The 25,056-nt window shown below is 37.6% G+C and overlaps 1 protein-coding gene across 5 annotated transcripts in view; it reads left to right on the top strand.

Moving 5' to 3' along the window:
* BRCA2 (BRCA2 DNA repair associated) overlaps positions 1-25,056 on the top strand; it is a 59,934-nt gene that overhangs the window by 20,981 nt on the left and 13,897 nt on the right. For 3 of the 5 annotated variants that reach the window (XM_040448152.1, XM_040448154.1, XM_040448153.1), the window contains exons 12-24: positions 1,187-1,282; positions 2,974-3,043; positions 8,551-8,984; positions 9,389-9,570; positions 10,831-11,018; positions 14,380-14,550; positions 15,058-15,412; positions 18,902-19,057; positions 19,161-19,305; positions 21,334-21,455; positions 23,808-24,006; positions 24,226-24,389; positions 24,478-24,616. In XM_040448152.1, coding sequence (XP_040304086.1) covers positions 1,187-1,282; positions 2,974-3,043; positions 8,551-8,984; positions 9,389-9,570; positions 10,831-11,018; positions 14,380-14,550; positions 15,058-15,412; positions 18,902-19,057; positions 19,161-19,305; positions 21,334-21,455; positions 23,808-24,006; positions 24,226-24,389; positions 24,478-24,616 — 2,421 coding nt within the window. Of the gene's footprint in view, positions 1-1,186; positions 1,283-2,973; positions 3,044-8,550; positions 8,985-9,388; positions 9,571-10,830; positions 11,019-14,379; positions 14,551-15,057; positions 15,413-18,901; positions 19,058-19,160; positions 19,306-21,333; positions 21,456-23,807; positions 24,007-24,225; positions 24,390-24,477; positions 24,617-25,056 lie in introns of those variants that run through there. The other 2 variants (XM_040448155.1, XR_005782342.1) reach the window with 2 other exon arrangements.

Consider the following 25,056-nt stretch of genomic DNA (forward strand, 5'->3'; position numbering starts at 1 on the left):
AAACTACGGACTCACAGAATTGAGTTGTCACAGGTCTTGGCCAGTCTCTTCTTACTATAGAGCAAAACACTGAAGCCAGTGTCTTCAACTTGGCACCTTCAGTTACCCTGTGGATACAGAGTTTCTGAATTGTTATCCAGGCCACATTCCATACCAAGTTTATGTTATGGGAAAAGTAGAAAGTTGATGATACTTACCTTAAACTGTTGCTGTGCTCTGGTAAAAATTTTGAAGAGCAGATGCTTAAAGAGACTCACAGTTCTTTTATGGAAAATAATGGCTTTATTCATAGGAACCCATTTTGTTCATGTGTACTCACTCCCAAGTGGGTTAACCTGCTTAGGGGAAACAACAACAAACTCAGACTTGTAATAAATGTTCTCAGCACCATCACTATTTAATGTTCCCTCACCTCTGTTATATATGAATATACAGCTTAATCAGCTTCTGGTTCCTTGCTAAACAAATCACTTCATAATTTAACACTTGATAAAGCTTTGCATGGACATTTTCATCTCCTATTAAATTCTACAAGTTCATTCCCTTTAATAAAGCATCAAAAACTCAGAGTACCCATTATCACCTATTATCTCAGTATGACACGGACATGCATAATTTGAATTATGGTTTAATGTTACTCTCAGCCTTTGTAGAATTTTTAAATAAGTATTACTAATATTTTAATGTAATTTTGCTAATTTTAAAGTCTTTTCTCCTACTCACTCTAATTCAAGGACCTACATAATAAATTCCTTCTCGAGTTTAATGCAGGAAAAAGTTTTACTTGAAGAAATTCTGTTTGTTCTTATTTCCAGTAAACTTATAGTTTCATTTAGTGCTAGTTTATTCCATTAAAAAGTAGCTTATCACTGGTATCTGGTAACATCTTTTTATCCCTAGACCCTATTAGATAGTGGTATTTTAAATGGGAAAGAAAGAAAGAGAAAGGAAGAAAGAAAGAAAGAAAGAAAGAAAGAAAGAAAGAAAGAAAGAAATTGATATTGAAAAATAAATTGTCTCTTTCAAAGTAGAATGGTCACTATTTAAATTATAAGTATTATGTATTTTTTGCTTAATAAATTGTAAGAGTCAGGACTTTAGTTTTAAAAAAATGAACTGTATAGGCTTTTGAAAAATAATATTGCTATTATTTGCTTTAAAAACATATATGGAATTTTTTTTTTAGGAGAACCCCCAATCAAAAGAAATTTGTTAAATGAATTTGACAGGATAATGAAAAATCAAGAAAAATCCTTAAAAGCTTCGAAAAGCACTCCAGATGGTAAAATTTGCTTTGTATTCATATGTTTTCCCTCTCTGTAGGTACTACACACAATATTTTTAAGTGAACTTTTCTCAGCTTTTTTGGGTATTTAAATAATTAGAGAAGACTTTGCAGTGTGGTTTGTTAAAATTATGTCTTGCTTTGTTCTGTGAGCATTTCCTTCATAATACCAAGTATGATGTGGAGGTTCTCTATAATGACTTTTTAAATTAAAAAGCTATAAAAACTTAGTAACATCTTAGTATAGTAATTTAAGGCTTAGGTTCTGGGAATCCAGGCAAGCTTTTGACCTTCACCATTCCACGAAAATCACTCTCTCCTAAGCCATTTGGTGATCTCCGTGTTGGCAAATCTAACAGGCATTCTGTGTGTTCATTTGACTCCATCTTTCAGCCACATTTGACAGTTGGTCACTCTTCTGAGACCACCACATGCAGTCGGTTCTCCTCCTGCATAGCCACTTCTCTGGTTCTTCCTTATTCTTTCCTTCCTCTAAACATAGGAGTGCCCCAGATCTCTGTCCTTAGAGCTCTTTGCTTAAACTTCAGTTTCAGTGACTACCAAAAGTGTTATCTGCAAGCTTAGCCCATCCTGGTACTCCAGACTTACTTGTGCATTTGCCCTTGATACTTTTCTACTTACATTGCTAATAGGCATCTCTAAGTCACTATAGGCAGTGCTAAACTCCTGATTCCATCTCTGTCCCAAACCTGCTCTTTCTGTTCATTCCTTTCTTGCTGCCGTTCTGCCAATTGACACATCAAAACCTTGGTGTCCTTCTTTACTCTTTTGTTTCCTCATACTTCACATCCAGCCCATCAACAAGTCCTATATGTTCTACCTTTCAAATATAACAAGAATCTGATCATTTCTTCTCATTCTCCCCCTACCACCTTCATCTAAGCCACAGTCAAAGCTTGTAACTCCTTTCTGTTTCTGCCTCTGCCCCTCCTCCAGGCTGTCTCAGCATAGCAGCCAGAATCATCCTGGTAACAAGAAGGTCAGATCATGCTCCTTGATTGCTTAAAACTCTGCGTGGCTTCTTATCTCATTTAGACTACAATCTGAAATTCTTACCATGGAATACGTTAAAAAATAAATAAATAAAACGTGTAACTATTGCTCGCTATATATTTGGTTCCTGGGTTTGGAAAGGAAGAATTCAAGTAGTGAGGCATAAATGTGTTAGACTGTAGAGGCTTAGTTCTGAAACACATGCAATAAATCCCACAGCAGACCCTTAATAACTGCATAGAATCTTCTTCATTCTTTTTTATGGTTGCATAGTATTTGATCATGTGGTTGTATCAATGTATTCTAGTTTAGTCAGCCAATCCCATACTAATGAACGATTTGAAGATTTGAGAAGTACAAGTTGCATACTGAGAACAATATCTAAAGTTTGGCTTGTAAATCTTCATAAGACTAAATTTTAAATTTGATGCATGGCAGTTAACTAACACATTTGAGTTATGATTAACATCAGCTAACTAAATTTATACAGATTTTCTTGATTTGTTTATGCTGACTTATTTGGTATATAGTCATTATCAGTTTGTGAGTCAAATATTTCAAGTCTATATATCAATTTTTTATGTAAATATTTACAATTATGTGTAATAAATAGGTATAGGAAATAAAATTTCATTCAGATTTTCATTAATACATAATGTGAAATATTTTTCTAGGCATTATAAAAGACAGAAGCTTGTTTATGCATCATATTTCTTTAGAGCCAGTTACCTGTGGACCCTTTAGGTAAGACATGTTCAATTGTTTTTTTTTATTATAATATAGTATAGGAAAAGTATGTTTTTTTTAAAATAAATATTTCTAAAGATATTCTTTTATCTCTCCTCCCTTTCAAAGCCCTACTCAAATTACTAAGAGAATTTTTTTAATGTACAAATCCACAAGGACAATGATCGGAGAAAAAACAAATTCTGGAAGCCAAAAAGCATGAAAGACTTAGAACATCATAGAAAGCTAAAACTTGACATTAGAGCAAGTAGAGAAGCTACCCAATTTCCCCCAAAGAAAAAACCCAAGAAAGACTCAAATTGGCAGCAACTTGTACTTCTGACGGTGAGGTAGAAAATAGGAAGATTAGTTGAAAATCTGTTTAAGAAATACCTATATCCCTTCCCCCACTGCAGGCAGCCAGTTATCCCTTTTGTGCCAGAACACCTGGAAGGTTATCGTCTGGAGAAGATGAATTGGAGGGATTCTGAACTGGGAGAGGGGAGGCACAGTAGGAGCCCTCTGATCACACGAATAAAAACTGACTCACATTAAGGAACATCCTTTTGAAATTTTAGAATGCTACAGGGAAAGGGAAACCTTAAATTTTCCGGGGGAGGGGGGAGGGCAGAAAAATCAGGTTTCAAACAAAGTTTCAAGAGTCCTAATGGTATAAATCCTCTCATCATTAACAATGGAAGCTAGAAGATTATGGATTCTATAATGTATACTACAGAGCAGTGCCTTGAAAATTCTGAGAGAAAATGATTTCCAGCCTAGAATCCTATCACTGACCAAAATATCAAATAAGTGTGAGGTAGACATTTTTCAGATGCAGAGTACCAAAAGGTTTATCCCCCATGCACTTTTCTCAGGAAGCTCACAGAAGTCACCCATAACCAAGAAGGAGGAAGATGTAAGATTTGAGAAACAAGAACTTAGCATAGGAAAGAGGCAGAGGGAATCACCCAGGTAGACAGTGCTTTGAGGGGAGATCCCAGAAAGATAGCTGTGTCACTAAGCCCAGACTGGCAGCTAGACCGTTTGGGGACAGAAGAATAGAGCCCTCAGAGAGTTTGCCTACAGGATAAAATTGAAGCAGAACCTGAAGTCTTAATGCAGTGATAAACTTCTTGGTAAAGATGGTGGATTGAGCACACTCAAATAGTTCCATTGCCTTCCAAAATTTTAGCAAAGCCACAGTGAGGGAACTTGCACACACCAAAGATAAGGGAGGACAGGAGAGGAGACCTCGTGGCTGTATTTCCAAGGATATGGAAGAAAACGGATTAAAAAGCTACTAGTGGGGAGAGAAAAAAACCAACCATTTTACACTGAAGAAGCCTCAAAAGCTGAGGAATTAGTGTATCTTCACAGTTGGGGGTGAAGAAGGAAGGAACCAGAACAAGGGTATAGGTTGAAAATACATTGCCGCCTCCACTCCATGAAGCTGGACAGCTACCTGTTGTCCACTCTGACAGAAGACTAGGGCTTAAGTCTCCAGAGAGGGTACACAATTAAATGTTGACAGTCAAATACGTAACTTGGGAAGACAGGGAGATGAGATAGAAAGGCTATTTAGTAAAGCAGAAGTGGTGTTGACAGAGAGCTAAATCTTGATCTTCCAAGTGGCTCTTCAAGAAGAAGCAGTCACAGAAATGTCACTTAGAGATAATGGATGTGAATATCATAGAAGCATCTAAAATTGTAGAAAGTAGTTATAAAACCTTTCCCACCTGGTAAATTATTTAGCCCAAAGCTGTGGTTTAAATTGTTTTTAATATTACCTTTTCATAAAAAACTATTTGTGGCATTGTTGAAAAAAATCATTGATCCTCATTTCTGGAGTATATTTTCCAGTAGGCTTCTAATATACGTGTTTTGAAAGTAGAAACCCATGTGACTTGTTTCCATTTCCAAAAGGAGGTTGTAATATTAAAAATAAATGCTTATTTATCTTCATATTACCTTAATTTTCACACATGATAAAATAGTTCTGTGCATTTAGTAAGTATGCATAAGGATCTAATTTACCTAAGTATCTGATTTATATTGTGCAGATAGATATAAAGATAAGTCTACCTCAGATTGCTATCTTGGAGCCAGGTGTGAAAAGAATTACCGTGATAAAAGTACTAAAGTAGGTATAACTGAGTGACGTGACAGCATAGAAAAATTGGCACCTATTTATGGGACAGAAGCTTAGCAAGAACAGTTCTCCAGACAGAATGAAAAGAATGCTTGGGTGAGGAGGGAGCTCCACACTTGGGTAAAAGAAAGAAGTGTGGCTTTCCTCATGGGATTTAGTGGGCTGGGGTGTGGTGGGGGCTGGGAAGAAACAAAAAAGAAATGGGGAGGTTGGGACCTATATATAGGAAGCCTCCTGTGTCATTTCTGACACGTCAAAACTGGGTAGGTGACCATTTGTGGAAGTTTCTAAGAAGAGGAGCAGGATAACCAAATTTCTGTTTTAGAAATAGACCAAAGTGAGACTGCTGCAAGGAGATTAGTAAGGAAAATTTAACACAAGTGCTAGAGCAGAGAGTATAAAGTGAGCGAAAGATTGAGATTCAAGAAGATTTGACCAGGGGCGCCTGGGTGGCTCAGTTGTTTGAGCCCCCAACTCTTGATTTCAGCTTAGGTCGTAGGATTAAGCCCCGCGTCGGGCTCATGCTGAGCATGGAACCTGCTTAAGATTTTCTCTCTCTCTCTGTCCCTTTCCCCCTGCTCACAGACACACACACTCTAAACAAACAAACAAACATAAAAAAAGGAAAAAAGATTTGGCCAGATAGTGGCTAACTGGGAGTGTCAGAGTATCTCCACTTATATTCAAGTAGACATCTTAGACATGACCTACAAAGCAAATGCCTCATTTTCACAGGACTCTTAATATTTAAAAACAAGGGAGTACAAGATAAATGAAAATAAGTTTTGGAGTAGAAGTTGCATTTATTCTTCTGCACGGGATCTCTCAGTCATCTACTGAGGGAAATCAGTCCAGCAATTGCCCCTCTCCTGCACTGATACCTGTCTTCCTCTCCAGTGGCTTAGTCCCATCAGTGAGGTAATTGCTGTAAATCTCTGTCTTAACAAGAAACACCTTTCTTGATTCCTCTAATCCCACCAGTCTGTTTCTTTAGCCCCTTAAAGCACAACTCATCAGAATGGTCTCCACTCATGTTCTCTACTTATCTCTCCCCCTCCTCTCCTGAACCTACCTTACTCTCTGATCACTCTCTGATCACCAGGCACTACTCCTTATCAAGATTACTGGTTACCCGGCAGTTGTTGAATCTTGTCAGCTCTCCGCCCTCCTGTTAACCTAGCATTTGCATAGTTAATCACTCTTCTTCACACTTTCTTCAACTCCTGAGACCACTCTCTTACTTCTCCTTCCCAGTGGCCATTCTTTCTCTTTTGTTCTTCCCTTAAATCACTAAATGTTAAATTCCCTCATGGTTCACTTCCAGATGGCTTCTCTTCTTGACCTTCCTCCTTCGTCACTGTCTCATCCACTGTCATGACTTTATATACCCTCTATTTACTGATGGCTCCAAAATTAGTATCGTTAGCCCAGATTTCTTCCCTGAAAAACATATGCATTCCTCTAGTTACCTCCTTGACATTTTTATTTGGGTGACTAATAGATATCTCAAACTTAACAGCTTCAAAGCTTACCCTAATCTGCTTTCCTATAAAAGTCTAACAACTCTGCTTTCAAAATACACTCACACCAGAGGATAGAGCGTGTCATTTCTTTACTCAAAAACTAGCCCGTGACTTCCCATCTGAGTATAATTGGGAAGCCCTACAAGGGTGTACGGGTTCTCCGTGATCCATCCTTCTTGCTTTATTTCCAATCCCACCCACTGACTGTCCCTGCTTACTCTGCTCCAGGTATACTTAGGCATAGCCCGGCATGTGATGTTCACCCTGCCTGCAGCCCTGCAGCACCTCTCCCAAATACCTGCATGGCTTTCTTTCTCTCTTCCTTCAGGGCTCTGTACAAATGTCACCTTATCAATAATGTCTTTCTTACCAGCCTTTTTAGAATATTATTTCTTTTGCTGGACACTCCCTGTCCCCCTTACTGTGCTTTTAATCTTCTCTATTTGATACCAACTGACATATTTATTTGTATGTTTCCCTCCACTAGAATACAAACTCTATGATTTTGTTTTGTTCCCACTATATCCTCCAGCCAAAACAGTGCCTGGCACACATAGTAGGAACTCATTAAATATTTGATGGTTAGATGACTGAAGAACTAAATGAGTTCCAGGGTAACTTCAATCTCTAGGAGTTCAGGATTGGGTAAAAGGAAGTATGCAGTTTTCAACAAGATAGCAAACATTGGGAAGAACATGTATGCTAGAGAAGGTGATAAATTTAGTCTTGGATGTGTTGAGTTTGAGATGAGTGTGGAACATCAAGGTAGAGATATGTCGTGCTGTATAAAGTTAAAGGTGCAGGAATAACACCTAGGGGGAAAGTCAAGCATGAAGATGCAGATTAATATTTTTATTGTTAGATGATAATTTAAGCAAGGAAAATGATTCAATCACCCAGGGAAAATGTCTAGGGAAGAAATCCAACTTTAGAGATGGGAATTTTTTTAAGAGTCAGAAAGAGGAAAACAATAAAGAAACAGACAGTGGTGGTGTAGATATTCGAGGTGAGAATTTTAAGAAGGAAAAAAATCATCTGTCAAAGGTCAAGTAGAGTGAGTTTACTTGTGAAACTGTGTGTGTGTGTATGTATGTATGTACATATGTATTGTAGGCACTTGGAAGGTCATTAGCAACTTGGTTGAGGACAATTTCTGTAGAAGAGTGGGAGAAATGAGAGTTCAATGAGTAGAAGTTGAATAGATAAAGATAGCTAGTTTAGATTACCTGTTTAGGAAGGTTGACCATTAAGGTCACAAGGAGTATTAGCTTGAAGAGGAGAGAAGTCTGAGAAAAAAGCATTTCAAGAATGCACAAGTCTTTCTGGCTAAATGAAAGGAGCACTAAAAACAAAAAAAAAAACAAAAAAAAACAAAAAAAAAAAAACCAGTATAAACAAGTGGTAGAAAGAGACAGGAAGGAAGTAGAATAATACTTGAAAGAGTGGAGCTCCTGAGGAGACTGAGTTATTAGATGGGGTCAAGAGTACAGGTGAAGGTGCTAGGCCTGACAGGGGGATGGACAGATATTTCTCTGGTAAAGGAGGTAATAAGGAGTACAGGGCTAGAATTGGAGGAGACAGAAAATCCATGTTTGACAGGATTTTCTGTTATGTGAAGTAAGTGTAAACTCAAAGGCTGGAAGTCAGTGTGTGAAAAAATAGTTACAGACTTGAAAAGTGTGGTATGGTTTTGGATGGCAACCATGATGAAATGCAAAACAGTTGCCAGAATAAGATTGCCATATGGCAGTTGAGGTTTACAAAAAAATACGTATATATATGTATATATTCTAAAATCTTTCCATGTGTGTACATTTATTGGCAAATAATCAAATACTTTTTCCTCATTGTAGCACAACTAAGAAACGGCAAGAAATACAGAATCCAAATTTCACTGCGCCTGGTCAAAAATTTTTGTCTAAATCTCATTTTTATGAACACCTGGCTTTAGAAAAATCTTCAAGCAATGTATCCATTTCAGGGCAGCCATTTTGTACAGTTCCGGCCATAAGAAATGAAAAAAGGGGACATTCGATTACTCCAAGCAAACCAGTGAAAGTCTTTGTCCCACCTTTTAAAACTAAATCACATTTTCACCAAGATGAACAGCACATTAGCAAGAATACTCATGTGGAAGAAAACAAACAAAAACCAAAAAACATAGATGAACATAGTTCTGGTGATAGTAAAAATAATATTAATAACAGTGAAATTCATCAGCTTAACAAAAATAACTCCAGTCAAGCAGCAACTATGGTATTCACGAAGTGCGAAAAAGAACCTTTAGGTATTGTATGAAAATTTGTGTTGACATATTTTTGCCTTCCAGTTAGATGTTTCTCATATTTTAATAATGCCTGGAGAATCTGACCCCTTTTCTGGTGATTATAATAATTTCAGGACCTTTTTAATGCTTTAGATTCTTCCTAAGTCCACTTGTGGGCTTTCTTATTAAAAAAGCAATTAGACACATGATCTAAGACTGCTAATAGTGGAATACATATATTTAACAGGCTTTAAGTTTCTTCCAAATTTGAAATAAAAATAATCTATTGTTTACAAGATGAAACTTTGCTTATCCCTGAAGATTTAAAATTAGAGGAAATTGATGCATACGACTTTGTAAAACAAAGGTTGTGCTTTTTAGATTTTATATTTAAGCTTATTTTTTGCGAATTTGTTCTTTAATAGATTTAATTGCAAGTCTTCAGAATGCCAGAGATATACAGGATATGCGAATTAAAGAGAAACAAAAGCAGCATATTTTTCCACAGCCAGGTAGTCTGTATCTTGCAAAAACATCCACTGTGCCTAGAATCTCTCTGAGAGTAGCCGTAGAAGGCCGAGTTCCCTCTGCGTGTTCTCATAAACAGGTACGCTTCTGTCTGCAATGCTGCTAACTTTTATAGTCAAGTATAATTTCATGTTATTAACTAGTATCTCCAAACCGTTTTGTTCAAAGAAGGAACAAATGAATGCGGGAATGGATAAATGAAATCATTTTGTTTCCTAATCTGCCTACAGTGGCAGCCTCCCTCTCTGCTGCCTTATCCCACTAAAGTGATCTGTGCTCCAAAATTGCTGTTTCTCTTCCCTCTTCAAATTTAAAGTGTGAATAACCCATAGCCTTGAACCTATTAAGAGCTATTGACATTTAAAAAAATTTTTTTTAATGTTTATTTTTGAGGAAGAAAGAGAGACAGAGTGCAAGCAGCAAAGGGGCAGAGACAGAGGGAGACACAGACTCCGAAGCAGTCTCCAGGCACTGAGCTGTCAGCACAGAGCCCGACGTGGGGCTTGAACTCAGGAGCCGTGAGATCATGACCTGAGCTGAAGTCGGACACTTAACCGACTGAGCCACCCAGGTGCCCCGAGCTATTGGGATTTTTAAAAGAGGATTCTTACTAAGCCAGTGCTATCTACTTACAATTTTAGGCAATGGAGAGGTGAATATAACATTGATAATATTAAAAAGTAATATTTATCGAGTAGTTTTTATGCGCTAGCCACTCTCCTAAGCACTGGGCCTGCGTTGGTTACATCTCCCTTAATCTTCCCAAGTGTCTAAAGGAGAGCTAGTGTTATTTTTGTCCATCATTTGCAGAGGAGAGGCTGAAGCACAGGGTTCAGCAGGTGCCCCCAGAGTCACTTACCTAGGAAGCTCTCTTCCACCAGCTACAGTTCAAAGCAAGGAGTGTGACTCCAGAGTCAAGTCTGTACAAAGGAAGAGATACTTTGGGCTGAGACATGCTGGGTGAATGGAGGCCGGGCCTGGATACACATCTGACCTCCTGAGGTCAGATGCCCAAAAATACTTAAACTTTTCACTGTCTTTTTCCTTCTGAATTTTTTGACTTAAGAGGTTTTATAAAATATTAAGTTACTTTTTTATATCCAGAATGACCTCCTGTGGCAGCTGTAGCAGGAGGCATATACACAAGGGGAATGAAAAAGTTATGGGAGACTCTTGAATATAGGAGTTGTTTATATTACATTAAAATGTTTAGCTCTTATTTAAATGAAAAACTTTGGTAAATTCCATTTTAGTTTCCTATAATTGTTTTTATTCTATGAAACTTGTTTTTTTTGTTTTTCATTCATTATCAAATGTTTCTATTATTTATCTTGTGCAGTTATATATGTATGGCGTTTCCAAACATTGTGTAAAAATCAACAGCAAAAATGCAGAGTCTTTTCAGTTTCAGACTCAGGATTATTTTGGGAAGGAAGTCCAGTGGGCGAAAGAGGGAATACAGTTGGCTGATGGTGGATGGCTCATACCCTCCAATGATGGAAAAGCTGGAAAAGAAGAATTTTATAGGTACTCTATGCAAAAAGAGATTGTGTTAACTTTTCTGTATTCCACCATACCTCTTTTTTTCCCTTACCTCTCTCAAACTTAACAAGTTGGCTAGAAGTCAAATTTGTATTCAGTGAATTATTTTAAGTACATTGTGGTTCAACTGACATTCTGTTGTAATATTTTGAAAAGTGACTTATGGTTTGTCCTTAGGATTTAATGAATTGGTTTTTCTTAAATTGGGACATTTTTCATATGCATTTATAAAATAAAGACTGATAAGAAAAGTTAAGTTTGAATGAGCCTTACCATAGACAGACAGACACACACACACACACACACACACACACACACACACGCATGCACACATGCACACACATCATATTCTCTTTCATTGTGTATTTTAACAAATACAAAATATAAATACTAGAAGTTAAGCAGAGATGCTCAAGTATCAGTAATACCAGTAACTGGTAAATTTTACTGCCCTAAAACATCAATAATTTAAATACTTTTTTTAATGTTTATTTATTTTTGGGAGAGAAAGAGTGTGAGTTGGGGAGGGGGGTGGGCAGAGAGAGAGGGAGACATGGAATTCAAAGCAGGCTCCAGGCTCTATGCTGTCAGCACAAAGCCTGACACGGGGCTCGAACCCACAAACTGTGAGATCACGACCTGAGCCAAAGTTGGATGTTTAACCGACTAAGCCACCCAGGCGCCCCAACATCAGCAATTTAAAAACTATGTAACCTCTTATGTTTCTAATGTTTATACAAAGATGATTTACAATTTATGCTATCAAGGATGCCTTACCATGCCAATGGCAAGAGATGAGAATCCTTTCTCTAATGCTCTTTTTTTTTTTTTTTAATCTCTGTATATCTTTCTGAAATATATAGTTTGCGTAAAGTGGTAAAACATTTTTTCCTTAAACTTTTGTTATGTTTTTGGAGTATATTAAGACAGGAATTTTATTTACATCTTGCTCTTATCTCCCATAGATATCTGTTATCGATTCTAGTTGGAAAAGTATAATAAATAGTTATATTATTTTCTTGTATTAAGGAAGCTACATAGTATAGTGGTTAAGAGTAATTACCCTGTAATCAGAAGAACATGGTTCATAACATTGACTGTTGGAGCTCAAGTTGTCTTTTTTGGTCATCCAACAAATATTTATCGAGGACCTACTATGTACCAGATAACTCTTCTGGGTATTCAGAATAATAAAAGAAAACAAAATCTCTGCCCTAATAAGTTCTACTTTATAGTAGAGGGATCTGGAGTGGGGAGAGAAAATTTTAAAAAGAAATAAGTAAATTGTGTAGTATATTAGGAGGTGATGAATACTATGAAGATAAAGCTGGAAAGGGTATAGGGAGAATCAGGTGAAAAAAGGTGTAATTTTAGAATAGGCTAAGAGGCGCATGGGTGGCTCAGTCAGTTGAGTGTCTGACCTTTGATTTTGGCTTAGGTCATGATCCCAGAGTCATGGGACTGAGCCCCATGTCAGGCTCTGCACTGCGTGTGAAGATTATTTAAGATTCATTTTCTCTCTCTCCCTCTCCCTCCCTATGCCTCCCCATTCATGCACTCTTTCACTCTCTAAGAATAAAATAAAATGAAACAGAAACTTTTTTTTAATAAAAATAAAATAGGCTAAGTAGTTAAGAGGCTTCACTGAGTCTCAGACATTTAATCAGTGTCCTGAAGGAGGTCAAGGGAATGAGCATAAGACCATGTGAGGAAAGCATCGTTGGCTGTAAGCAAGATCTGCTTATTTGAGGAACAGGAGGAAAGTGAGTGTAGCTGGAGTAGAATGGGCAGGAGAGGAGTAGTAACAGATGAAATAGAGAGATGGGGCCTTATAAACCTTGGTAAAAATCTTGGCTTTAACTCTGAGTAACCTTTTTTGCCCTGAGTAAATCATAAGAATGTTTAAAGCAGAGGGGTGACATGATCTGCTTTAATTTTGAAAGGATGACTCTGGCTGTTTGTGGGGATTAGATTAATTAGATTAGGGAAGGACAATGCTGGAAACAGACCACTTAGGAAACTATTGAGGTGATCCAGGTGAGACGTGGCTACTTGGGTGAAGGAGGTAGCAGTGGAGTTGGTGGAAAGCAGCTGGATTCTGGGTATGTTTTGAAGGTGACACCATCAGGATTTGCTCACGGATTGGGTGAGGAAAGTGAGAGAAACAAAGGAAAAATAGCTCCAAAGATTTTAGCACCGGAAGCTGGAAGGGTGCAGTTTTCATGTCCTGAGAATTGAGAAGACCAAAGATGGAAAAGAAATGGGGTATCCAGTTGGGACATTTGAAGCTTGGGATATTAGTAGACATCCAAGTGGAGATGTTGAGTAGGTAGTTGGATATGAAAGTCTGGAGTTTATAGGCGAAGTATGAGCAAAAGACATCAATTTCATAGTTGTCAGCATATAGATGGAACTTTAAAGCCATAAAAGAAAGACCGAGAAAGAGCAACCCGAAAGTTAGAAATAAATGCCAAAGACTGTGGTGTGTTGCAAGCCAAGTGAGGACAGAGCTTCAGGGAATCAAGAATGACCAGGTGTCAGTTACTGCTAAGTAAAGGAAGATGAGGACTGAGAATTGACCGTGGATTTATCTATGTAGAGGTCACTGTTAGTCTTAATGAAAATAATTGAGTAAATTGAAAGAGGCAGTATCTGGAGAAGGAAGGAGGAGCAAAGGGTGTTAGTTTTGTTCTGTTTAAGGTAGAAAAAAACTGTTTTTTTTTAAACTGATGGAAATTGTTCAGTAGAAAAGAAAGAAATCTCCCTATCAGGGGGAGAGAGGAGGCATCTCTTGGATCAGTGTCCTTGACTAGGCAAGAAAAGGTGGGAGCTAGTATACAAATGGCAGGAGATGGTGAAGGGTAAGGTTCCAGATGCTGGTGTGGGAGTGGAAGCTTCTGGAAGTTTTCTTCATTACTTGTTTCCCTAGTACTCAAAGTGGGAATGAGAAAGGAAGAAGGGTTAGAGAGTTGAGCAGAGAGAGGAAGATCTTTAAAAAGCACCTGGGCTAGAGAAGGATATTCTTAGATGATTTCTAAAAACAATCTCTTTGAAGAAAAATGATCTAAAATAGAATTATTTTAAATTATGGGTCTCATTTCCAGTTGCAATTATTGTATTGACTAATATGCAAAGTGAATTTTACTAGTACATTTTGATACATGTTAAATCACTGTCTACACTGTATTACTTACTATACACTAACTCAAAAACTTATTGAATGATTTTGTACATTAGCGTTAGTATTTGTGCAAAGAATAGTCATGGTTATTGAATTCAGTATCATCTTATGTGGTTTTTTGTTTTTTGGGTTTTTTTTTATATTGTTCTACCTTTATTTGTTCAGGGCTCTGTGTGACACCCCAGGTGTGGATCCAAACCTCATTTCTAGAGTTTGGGTCTATAATCACTACAGATGGATTATATGGAAACTGGCAGCTATGGAATTTGCCTTTCCTAAGGAATTTGCTAATAGATGCCTAAGCCCAGAAAGGGTGTTGCTTCAACTAAAATACAGGCAAGTATAATGCATTATGTTACACAATCACATACTGTGATCAGGTTCAGACTTCTGTGCAGTCCATGACTTCTAGGTCATAGAGGTACATGATCGCTTGTCAGTGACAGTCGCCATCCCACACTGCTGTTCTCACTTGTACACGGTAGTTCTCTTGTCACTCTCCAGTCCCCTTAGGAGAAATCACACATTCATGCATCTCCCTTCCCTCTTCCCCCACCCCTCCCCCTTAAACTCTTGGCATATGAAAAGAATATGAATTACTAATTTGATCCTTTATTTGGGGATTGCTAATAAAGCATTTTTGCATTTGGGACATTTTAATATTTAATTCATATTTTAACAGTATAAAACTTACTGTATTGCTGGCTGTCAAATTTTAAATTCTGTCTCAATAGTTCTTCAGTTAAGATACTTAATTTTTATTCTCCATTATTCGGTGACTTTTTAAAAATAAAAATCTAGACTCAAAATTCCTAAAATATTCATTTTTACTTTTATTTTTAGATATGATATGGAAATTGATAGAAGCAAAAGATCAGCTATAAAAAAGATCATGGAAAGGGATGATACCGCTGCAAAAACACTTGTTCTCTGCATTTCTGAAACAATTTCATCAAGCACAGATCTATCTGAAACTTCCGGCAGTAAAACTAGTGGTGTGGGCACCAAAAATGTGGGCATTGTTGAGCTTACAGATGGATGGTATGCCATTAAGGCCCAGCTAGATCCTCCCCTCTTAGCTCTCGTGAAGAAGGGCAGACTGACCGTGGGTCATAAGATCATTATTCATGGAGCAGAACTGGCGGGCTCCCCCGATGCCTGCACACCACTCGAAGCCCCAGAATCTCTTATGTTAAAGGTAAATTAAATTAATGCACACTCTTGGTAAAAATCAGTAACTGATTCAGTTACATTCTAGGGAGGTTTTACATTCTAAATTTTAAAATTATGCCTGTTAAAGATGCTCCATTTCTTGAAAACGTACTGGTAATCTTAATATAAGTGGCAAATTTCTGAGACTGTTAAATTTTCTTGTGATGTTTTTGGGAAATCCAGAGATATTTATCAAGCTAAAATAATGCAGGAGCAAATATGTACCTATGTACAAATATGTACCATAGGTACAAATACGTACCAGATTTGATTTTGTGCTATGGGTACCTATAGCCCTTGGTGCCGTCTTGTTCTCATAGTACCGCTCTGCTTCCACCCTGATTACTCCATTAGACCTATATCCCAATGTGATTAGAGAATTTGGTTTCAGTGATTCTTAAATATATAATAATAAAATGTACGCTTCTGGAGCACCGGGTTGGCTCAGTCAGTTAAGCATCCGACTCTTGGTTTCCGCTCAAGTCACGATCTGAGTTTGTGGCTTTGAGACCCACATTGGGCTCTGTGCTCACAACTTGGAGCCTGTTTGGGATTCTGTCTCTCCCTCTCTCTCTCTTTGCCCCTCCCCTGCACACACTCACTCTCACTCTCTCTCAAAATAAGTAAACTTTAAAAAAAAAAAAAAAAACATAAACCATATCTTTCATCTCCATGTAAACTTTAGCCTACACAATAGGACTTTGTCATATTGAATAGTCTACAATACTGATATGAGAAATTACTAATATTGCACAGATTCACTTATGAGATAATCTTATAAATAGTTTACTTCTGTTGTATTCTGGAAGTCATTTTATAAGTGACTTAAACATTTTTAAGGTAAAGAGATACTTTGTCATTGTGTTGCTTTTAGAAATCAAGCTGAAACAGGCTTCTGTTGTTTAGGATATCAAAGTTGCAGTGGCTTTCAGTGTTTTGTTTATATCAAATCAGTGCATGTGCATAATTTCAAAACTCATATAACATAAGGCTTATGACCACCACCACCCCCAACCCCCCCGCCCCCCACGAAGCAGTCATTGATGCCATCCTGCCTAACCTCCATTCAGTGCTCCCCAAAGGCAACGACTTTGAATCCCTTTGGCACTTTCTTTTCTTTATATTGTGATGTCATCTTTTCTCCTTCTGTTTAGACATTAACTATTAGCTTCCTGCTCTGAGGTTGAGGAGTGAAGTCTCTATTCACTGTTTATAATGACTGAAAAATATTTTTACAGCCCAGCATGTAATATACTAACTACATTTTCTATACAACCTACTGCTTTCCTGGAGTTAACTGTCTTGCTGTTGTGTGTGCATGTGTGTATTTTTAATTTTGTGTCCTTATCACCAACTCATGCCCATACAAGAGACATAATTAAAAACCATATCAGTCTGTTACAATACCTTTATCAATTCCATTTCTTTTTCTTGGAGACCTCTGGGACCTCTTTACACTCTTTCATTCTGAAGTGGTTATCTTCTATGTATGCTGACCTGTTACCATCCTGGAAATTATTTTACCTCTTTCTGTGTTGGAAGCCCTGTTTTCTGGATTTCACATCTATATGGATTTATTCTCTAGCTCTGAGGGCACATAACCAACCCCCACAGACTTCTTCACAGAGGGAGCATGTAGCTTTTTCTTTGATCTTATTGTAAGATGACTGAATATAGAATTTGAATTGGAAATAGCTTCTTCAGAATTTTGAAGACATTTTCTCTATTATCTTCTTGCTTCTGGTATAGTTTCTGCTCAGTTCTGTGCTATTCTTACTCTCAGTCCTTCACTATATTATCTGTTTCTAAGATCTGTTTGAAGATCATTTGTCTGCAGTATCTGGAAATTTCACAGTAAGGTACTTTGGTATTGGCCTGTCTTTTAAAATCATCATTTGGGTACAATCATTGAGTTCTAGGAAATTTTCTTGAAGTAGTTCTTTGATAATTTCTTCCTCCTCCATTTTTTCCTTACCAATTTTCCTGAACTAATATTTGGGCAGTAGGCCTCTCTGATTGGTCTTCTGATTTTTCTCATCTTTTCTCCTATATTCTATTTTATTGTCTTTGTTCCTCCTACTTTCTAGTTCTAATTTTCTAATCCCTAAAGTGAGTTTGTGCCTATTGGCATAATTTTCCATTTTCAAGAGCCCTTCATTATTCCCTGAATGTTTCTTTTTTTATTACATCCCATTCTTGTTTCATAGATCCAACATCTTCTCATGTTTCTCAAGCTATTAATATTGTGTTTTATCTTAGTTTTTTCTGCTCACTGCATTTTTTTTCCCCTATAATGTCTTTTGTTTGTTTGGGTCTCCTGTTGGAGAATTCCTTCAACTGGTAATTGTTAGCTGTTCTTTCCTCTTCAAGAGTGGGGCACTAATGAGCTGATCAGAAGCTCTGTGTGAGGTGGGCTTTGTCAACTTGTAGCGTGATAAGACAGGGCTTGTGTTTTCATTAGGAGACCCTCAAATATCAGTCACTGGTCTGAGAGCTGAACAGAATAAGAAAACCAGTAGACTCATTTTCAGCATAAGGATTTTCCTTGCATTTTTTGTTTTCAGTATAGAATCTCACCCTCACCCCAGCTGTCTCTGCCTTGTGTTCCAGAGCCCAGGATATGTATAATTCAGCTTGTCGAGAAAGTAAATTGTCCTGGGTTCTTCTTGGTGTGAGAGAAGGACAGTCACCGGGCTGCTCGGGTTAGGAAATGAAATCTGAGGTCTTAACTATCTTTATACAAAATCTCAACCATTCTTTCTGTTTTCGGCTGCACCTTACGCTCCTTCCTCCAGAGGTACCTGTTGCCTCCAAATTCTAAGTGATTTCCCTAAATTATTTTCTTCCATATTGGCTCCATACAAGTTTGCCAGCTGAGTAATGTTGGGCAGGTTATACTTCAGTTTTGTCATCTGTAAAATGGGAATAAGAATGAAGCAGGAGTATGGAATGGGAGTAAGGATTGTTGTAAGGATTAACTGTTAATAGACATAAGGTACTTAACACTATCCAGGCACCATGATAAGTGTTTTATGAATGTTTGCTATTTTTATTAACATTTCTCGGGCTGCTTCGTTACTTACCACCAGGTGTCCAGTAGGCTTTTAGCTTCCAAAATTTTGCCAGTGTCTCATCCATTGTCCTCCTGTCTCCAGTTCTCTTTATCCTTGTAGGATTTTTGAGGGAACCTAGGTAAATAAGTACATTTTAATCCATCATGTTTAATTTGGAGTCTTTTTTATTAATTTTCTAATACTAATATTTACATTAAGACTATAACAGCATAAACAATTTTTTGAGAGACTATATTTTGAAAGTGTTTTCACTTTTGTATAATTTTTGTACTGTCTTTTCTTCATGGGACTTTTAAAAGTGAATATGTTTGAATGAATGGAAGAATTAATGAAAATGTTATAAAATCTGAAATAGAGTTGGATATAAACTTAGAAGTTGATTTGTCCATTAATTTGTCCAGATATCTGCGAATAGTACTCGGCCTGCTTGCTGGTATGCCAAACTTGGATTCTTTCCTGATCCTAGACCTTTCCCTCTCCCCTTGTCATCACTTTTTAGTGATGGAGGAAACGTTGGTTGTGTTGATGTAGTTATTCAAAGAACATACCCCATACAGGTATGGTACATTTTTGGCGTTCACTATGTATTTCTTTTTGGGGGGACAATTAATTTGAATGATCCCTTCCTACCATGTACTTTTGTTTCACACATCATTACAGTGGATGGAGAAGACTCCATCTGGATTATGCATATTTCGCAATGAAAGAGAGGAAGAAAGGGAGGCGACCAAATATGCAGAGGCCCAACAAAAGAAACTAGAAGTCTTATTCAATAAAATTCAAGCAGAATTTGAAAAGCATGACGGTAAGATGGGTTGTATACTATAAGTTGTTTTAAATAGGACAAGTTTTGTTTTCTTTTAATTAGACGTTTTAGAGACTTCTCTGATTTAACTTTTGTAATTGGGTGAATTGTCTTTGAGTAATAGACTTCTTTTTCCTATTCTAGATCTGGCTTTTTAAGTTTTTAAAAAAAAATACTACATAGGGGCACCTGGGTGGTTCAGTCAGTTAAGCGTCGAACTCTTGGTTTTGGCTCAGGTCATGATCTCACAGTTTGTGGCTTCAAGCCCCATGAGGGGCTCTACGCTGACACCATGGACCTTGCTTGGGATTCTCTCTCTCCCTTTCTGTCTGCCCCTCCCCTGCATGCTTGTGTGTGTGTACACTCTCTCAAATAATAAATAAATAAACTTAAAAAATAAAAATAAAAGTATTACCTAGATATACAGATAAACATTGAACTGACCCCAAATTATCACCTCATTATTCAACACACTGAGCTTTTAGATACTTGTAATTGTCTTAGGCAATAAAACATTATATAACCACAGCCCTTTTCAGAAGTCTTGTTTTTGTTACAAAAAAAAATTTTAATGTTTATTTATTTTTGAGAAGCAGAGAGAGATAGAGCATGAGCAGGGGAGGGATAGAGAGAGGGAGACACAGAATCTGAAGCAGGCTCCAGGCTCCGAGCTGTCGGCACAGAGCCTGACACAGAGCTTGAACCCACAAACCGTGAGATCATGACCTGAGCCAAAGTCAGAAGCTTAACTGACTGGGCCACCCAGGCGCCCCTCACTTTTCAGTAGTCTTAAGTAAACTTCCTCTTAAGCTTCAGTACCAAAATATTTATAGTGCCCCTTTTTTGGCCCTAGAGAAACAATAGCAACAAGGGAAGAAACTGCCAAATTCTTTTACCTCAGACAAATACCGTATGGTACCGCTTATATGTGGAATATAACAAAGTCAGACTTACAAAACGATAGTAAAATGGTGGTTACCAGGGAATGAGGGGGCAGGAGGGTAAAATTGATGGTGTTTAAGGATAAAACTTAACAATGAGCAGTAAATAAGCTGTGGTGATCCAATGCACAGTATAATGAATATGGACAATATTGTACTACTGTGCTGTGGTAAATATCAATACAATGGCAATCATATTAACTATATAATTACATCAAAACAACACATAAGCCTTAAATTTACACATTGTTATATGCCATATATATTGAATACACAAGAAAGATAAACACTCAAAAAACAATTATTTTCCCTAAACTATTCATCATTTTCTTTCTTCATTGTCCTTATCTACTTTATATAACTTTTGCATTTTTGTTGTTGTGGTTGTTGGTTGTCATGTTATTACATCTGGAGCTAGATCTTGTTTCCCTGGCATCAATTTTAATATATCATAGTATTTTTTACATAAAGGACATGATGATTTGTTTTTTTATCTATTTTTATGGCTGAAAATTTTATGTTCTGCATTTTTTCATGATTTTCAACTTCATTTTCTATATAATTCTGTGGAAAAATTGAACTGTTCATTTTTGATTCACCAGCTCATGCTGTTTTCATGATTAAATGAGTCATGAAATCATTTACTTAATTTACAAATTTGACTCTAAACTCTGTGACAATTTTTTTTTTTAATTTTTTTTTTTAACGTTTATTTATTTTTGAGACAGAGACAGAGCATGAATGGGGGAGGGTCAGAGAGAGAGGGAGACACAGAATCTGAAACAGGCTCCAGGCTCTGAGCAGTCAGCACAGAGCCCGACGCGGGGCTCAAACTCACATACCGCGAGATCGTGACCTGAGCCGAAGTCGGACGCTTAACCGACTGAGCCACCCAGGCGCCCCTGTGTGACAATTTTTTAAGCCAGGCGTGAGTACACTAATTTCACATTTTCCTAGAAAACTTGTGGCAGATAAATTGTGTTTTGCTTTTTAGCCTCCCTTCTTTGGGTACTTTTTGCTTATTTCTCCAATTTTCAGTGTTCTTAAAAATGTGTGGGTCAGCTAATTAGTGATGCTTTATTCCTAGAAAATATAACAAAACGATGTGTACCATTACGTGCATTAACAAGACAGCAAGTCTGTGCTCTGCAAGATGGTGCAGAGCTTTATGAAGCAGTGAAGAACGCACCAGACCCGGCTTCCCTTGAGGTGAGAGAGTAAGAGGGCGCACAACGAGTCTTACTTAACCTTAATCCTTTAAGGTGGGAAGCTGCTGTCGGTCTTCTGGCCATTACAGGAGGTGCTGTATTGAATTGGTGTTTCTCAGAGATGATGTGTGCATCTCTGGAGTGCTCAGTGATGTGCCAAACCAGTGCATTTCAGTTCTATACCAAATGGAGGACAGAGGGATTAAATAATTTTTTTTAACGTCTATTTATTTTTGAGAGTGGCGGAGGAGGGATAGAGAGAGGGAGACACAGGATGTGAAGCAGGCTCCAGGCTCTGAGCTGTCAGCACAGAGCCCGACGTGGGGGCTCCAACTCACGAACTGTGAGGTCATGACCTGAGCTGAAGTCGGACGCTTCACCAACTGAGCCACCCAAGCACCCTTTAAATCATTTTATGTATTAAATAAACGTGGCTTCAAATACAAGCAAAACTTGTTTACTTTTCAGATAAAACAAGTATCTTCAAAGCAGTGTCTCAGTTGCCATGTTCTCACCTGCTTCTCAGATCCTACCTAGAGTTTATTTGATAATCCTCTAAGAATATTTTGGTGGAAAAGTGTCAGAAGCACTAAATTGTGTTAGATTCACGGCTATGCCATTTATTAGACAACTGGGCATAAAATAGCTATAAAATGGGCATAAAATAAGTTGTTTGGGGATCAAATTAGATAATAAATGCAAAAATGTACTGTTGTAAAGTTCCATTATCAATGTTAGTTACTATTATCAGAACATCATTTATTAAGGTAAGCTGCCTCCTAAGTTTTTAGACACCTGGGTATCTAGTTAATGCAAATTCTGGGATTAGTTGGCTAGATAGGAGGGGAAGTTTTAAGAAAACTGTTGTTTATTGATTAATCTCGTTTATTTGATGGCAATAAATCTGGTTGATAGCCTTAACTTTCTTAACTAGTAGGACTACGAAATAAACAGCACTCCGTTAGGAGAGAAGTGCTCTTCGGAATAGAATTCCTTCATATTACCAAATGTTACAACTGAGATTCACCCTGTGAGGAGTGTCAAGGGAAAAATCTGTGAGTGGCTTGATCACTAGGTCCTAGGAGTATATGATTCTGGAGCTTTCACTTAGATAAAGTTGTTAATGCAGTTCTTGGAGGGAAAGATAGCCATCCATTTCTAAGAGACCCCGTCAAAAGGGTTTGTTTTCAGTGACAGTGTTGAGTGTTGGAAGACTTTGGAATCACAGTTTGGTTTTTTTAATCGTGTTTAAACACTCTTCATATTTAGAAAGACCTTTTCAGGGCACGGAGATTCCATAGCTTCCCTTCCCACTGTGGATATTAACACGTGTGAGGCAGCAGCTATCTAGTGTGCTCTGTGTTGGGATTCTATTTCCTGTTTCATTTGATTTTATTTTTTGTTCATTCATTTTTGTTATACTGAGTAAGCATCCGAAGAGATACAGACAGCAATGTGCTAAAATGACTGGGAGAGAAGTGTGGAGGCAGAGAGAAGTGCTTGAGGCACATGTCTGTTTTCAGTCATATCTGCTATTCCAGAGAGTTAATAAAATTGTACTGCAGCGGGGTAAGAATGGGAGCTCTTGAACTGCCTCTCCCTGTATGCCCTGCAAGTGATTCATTCTCTCTGCATCAGTTTCATCATCTATAACATGCAAACAATACAGTGCCCACCTCCACAGGGTTACTGTAAGGATTAAATGAATTAATACATTTATCACACACAGATCCATTCCTCAAATATAGGGAGCATTCAAATGTCAGCCATTTGTAATGCTGATGACAGTTATGATTATTACGGTACATTTATAAGTAGGGGGTTATTTTGGCCCTGGGGAAATTTGTCAGAAAGATAGGTGAACGGTCTAAGGCACCTGAAAATATTTGTTATGTGATAAGCTAAGTACATTAATCTCAATTTTTATATTGTCGTATTATTGAAGTGAACTCAGTTCTGTCGTATTTTATCCCTATTTAAAGAGATTCATGGGTCGCCTGGGTGGCTCAGTCGGTTAAGCATCCAACTTCAGCTCAGGTCATGATCTCACATGGTCCGTGAGTTCGTATCCTGCATCGGGCTGTGCTGACAGCTCAGAGCCTAGGGCCTGCTTCGAACTCTGTGTGTGTGTGTGTGTGTGTGTGTGTGTGTGTGTGTGTGTCTGTCTGTCTGTCTGTCTGTCTGTCTGTCTCTCCTTGTGCCTCTCCCCCACTCACGCTCTGCCTCTCTCCCTCTCAAAAATAAACAAACATTACAAAATAAATAAAGAGGTTCATTTACAGTGGGTGAGGTTTTTTGTTTTGTTTGCCTTTTATTCTAATAAAATTTGCCTTAATAAATTAAATGATCATAGGCTTATTTCAGTGAAGAGCAGATAAGAGCTTTGAATAATCACAGACAGATGTTGAATGATAAGAAGCAAGCACAGATCCAGCTGGAATTCAGGAAGGCTATGGAATCTGCTGAGCAAGGAGAACAAATGTTACCAAGGGATGTTACAACTGTGTGGAAGATGCGTATCATAAGCTATGGGAAAAAAGAAAAAGATTCAGGTCAGTATGTAAATTTTTTTAAGTTCAAGTACTATTTATTAACAAAATGACTTCAAGTGCTAAAGTATAAAGTCAACATGTATCAGAGGAGCCAAAGTGGGCTACCAGTGCCCACAAGATAATGATGTAATCCTTGGATCTTTGTTGTTACCATATTTGTTTTATAAGAATTTTAATGAATATCAGTTCTTGTATTATGTCTTTTTCCTCTTTATCTAGTTACATTGAGTATCTGGCGTCCATCATCAGATTTATATTCCCTGTTAACAGAGGGAAAAAGATACAGAATCTATCATCTTGCAACGTCACAATCTAAAAGTAAATCTGAAAGAGCTCACATACAGCTCACAGCAACAAAGAAAACTCAGTATCAACAACTACCGGTACAAACTTTTCATTGTAGTTTTTTAATTTTGATTAATGCATATTAGTTTAGAGAATCTACATCCACTGATTTTTTTTTTCTTGTAGGCTTCAGATGAACTCCTATTCCAAGTTTATCAGCCGAGGGAGCCCCTTTACTTTAACAAACTATTGGATCCAGACTTCCAGCCACCTTGTTCTGAGGTGGACTTAATAGGATTTGTAGTTTCTGTTGTGAAAAAAATAGGTAATCCACAGTGTATTTTTTTTTTCTTTTTTTTTCTTGTTTATTTTTTTTAATGTACATCCAAGTTAGCATATAGTGCAACAATAATTTCAGGAGTAGATTCCTTAATTCCCCTTACCCATTTAGCCCATCCCCCCTCCCACACCCCTTCCAGGAACCCTCTGTTTGTTCTCCATATTTAAGTCTCGTATGTTTTGTCCCCCTCCCTGTTTTTATATTATTTTTGCTTCCCTTCCATTGTGTTCATCTGTTCTGTGTCTTAAAGTCCTCATATAAGTGCAGTCCTGTGATATTTGTCTCTCTCTGACTTCACTTACTGTAATACCCTCTAGTTCCATCACATAGTTGTAAATGGCCAGATTTCATTCTTTTTGATTGCCGAGTAATACTCCAGTGTGTGTGTGTGTGTGTGTGTGTGTGTGTGTGTGTGTGTGTGTGTG

This window comes from Herpailurus yagouaroundi, unplaced genomic scaffold (genome assembly GCF_014898765.1).
Source record: "Herpailurus yagouaroundi ecotype Mexico unplaced genomic scaffold, PumYag 197, whole genome shotgun sequence".
NCBI classification, from domain to species: Eukaryota; Metazoa; Chordata; class Mammalia; order Carnivora; family Felidae; genus Herpailurus; species Herpailurus yagouaroundi.